This window comes from Saprolegnia diclina, assembly GCF_000281045.1.
Source record: "Saprolegnia diclina VS20 unplaced genomic scaffold supercont1.45, whole genome shotgun sequence".
NCBI lineage: Eukaryota > Oomycota > Saprolegniomycetes > Saprolegniales > Saprolegniaceae > Saprolegnia > Saprolegnia diclina.
In genome coordinates, this window is record NW_008246112.1 from 306,758 (window position 1) to 308,588 (window position 1,831).

A 1,831-nucleotide genomic window follows, 5' to 3' on the forward strand; every position below is an offset into this window, starting at 1 on the left:
CTCATGCAGGACTTCAAGACCGGCTACCTCGTCGGTGCGTCGGCCAAGTCGATGATTGTCGCGCAGATCTTTGGTGCTTGCATGTCGTGCCTCATCGTGCCGACGGTGTGGGTGGTCATGAACCAGGCGTTCACGATCCCGGGCGACGTCATCACGGCGCCGTACGGTGAGATCTACCGCACGCTCGCGATTACGGCGTCGGTCGGCCTCTCGGGTCTACCCAAGTACTGCGGCTACTTCATGCTCATTGGTGCCATCTACACGGTGCTCTTCAACCTTCTCATTGACACGTGCTCCGAGTCCAAGAACAAGGTCGTCCGCGTCATCGCCAACTACTGCCCCGTGCCGATGGCCGTCGCCATTGGTATGATCGTGCCCGCGTACTTTGGCCTCGAGGGTATGATCATGGCTGCGATCATTGGCTACTGGCGCACGGTCGACTGCCCGGGTTTCGAGAAAGCGCAGTACGTCCTCGCTGCCGGTATGCTCACGGGCGAAGGTTTCTCGGTGCTGACGCAGATCGTCGTCTCGATCGCTGGCGCCGAAGCCCCGATGAAGATCACGTACGCCAACGCCCACTAGGATGCTTCTGTATACATTGCTTAAATCGTAATAGCTCGTGTTGTGTGAACTTTTGGAGTGGACAAAGTGGGTGTTCGATCCATGGGCAAGCTCATTTTATATCCCTAAGTTCAAAGATACTCTGTGGAATTGTCGCGGTCGCCTGTCGTGAGCACGGACATGTCGACGTCGGATCAGCTTTGGCAAAAGGGTGCGAGAGCTCACTCCCGACGGCGCCAATTCGAGGCGTGAGCCCATGGAAGAATACCAGCTTGTTCCTTTGGTCGATCGATCCCTGCATAAACCGAGAGGGTTACGTGATCGAGCCACGAAAATTGCCTCTTTCTCATGGCACCTTGAGGATCAGAAGAAATAGGGTAGTATTGAATACCTCAACGCACCGTCCACGGTTGAGGATACGGATGCTGTGGACACGTCGGTCAAAAGGCGCGAGGAGCACTGGGCTCTGGGTGTTGAGGTTCATCCTTGGTTTCTCGCCCATGAACCCTTGTTTCAAAAATTGAGCCATCGATTACGACGGCATTTGGTTGGCAACGTGTGTGCACAGAGTAGGACGGAGAGGGGGAAGCGGCCCTTCTTTTGGGTTCAATTTTCGTCGGACGTGGGCAAAGGCAGTCAACGTCGCGGGTTTTCTGCGCCTTGGATGGCGCGGGCGCAAGCAAACTGCTGCAAAGAAGCTGGGCACCTACACTTTTCATCCCGCAACTCAGATCCACGGAATGCTGTGGTTTTCATATGCCGATCAGATGGGTATTTTAATGGGGCCCCCTACCTTCTTCTGACGGGTTTCGACCCAAATGCGCCCTTTCTGCTCGACCACCCCCATCTCAGATGCCACCACGTGGCACGTGTCTTTTTGAAGTTGATGCGAGACCGCACACACTCTTGGCTCGTGCATTTGGGTTCATTTTGTTGAACCACTGGTACGTTGCCAAGCTCAATCTCAATCACAAGTCTCACTTTGCATTTTTCGACGACGTGCACACATGGACTCGCCGAAGGACCCGCACGCCAAGTACGAGCCGGCGACGACGCCAGCGTACGACGAACCCGCGACCAAGAGCGCGCCTCTCGGTGAAGACGACGAGGCCAAGCACGTGCTCGAGTTTGCGGCCATCACCAACGGCCTCGAGTACCCGCAGATCACGCTCAAGGCGCTCATCGTCGGCACGATCGTTGGCATCTTTGTCAGCGTCCTCGCCATGTACTACAGCCTCAAGATCGGTGTCACGCCGTCGCTCAACGTGCT

General features: G+C 56.1%; 2 protein-coding genes across 2 annotated transcripts; both read left to right on the forward strand.

The window, feature by feature from the left end:
- On the forward strand, window positions 1-631 carry SDRG_11930 (hypothetical protein). Its single transcript, XM_008617984.1, has one exon. It carries the CDS (start codon window positions 4-6, stop codon window positions 580-582), a length of 579 nt encoding a protein of 192 aa, XP_008616206.1. The 5' UTR covers window positions 1-3; the 3' UTR covers window positions 583-631.
- An 849-nt stretch (window positions 632-1,480) lies between these two features.
- On the forward strand, window positions 1,481-1,818 carry SDRG_11931 (hypothetical protein; the record flags this gene model as incomplete). Its single annotated transcript, XM_008617985.1, has 1 exon — window positions 1,481-1,818. A coding segment is annotated over one exon (337 nt), but the record flags the coding sequence as incomplete, so codon positions are not given.
- Between the last annotated feature and the right edge of the window lie 13 nt (window positions 1,819-1,831).

Excerpts from the sequence above, each read along its gene's own strand:
- SDRG_11930 (XM_008617984.1), top strand. The coding sequence starts at position 4 with ATGCAGGACTTCAAGACCGGCTACCTCGTCGGTGCGTCGGCCAAGTCG.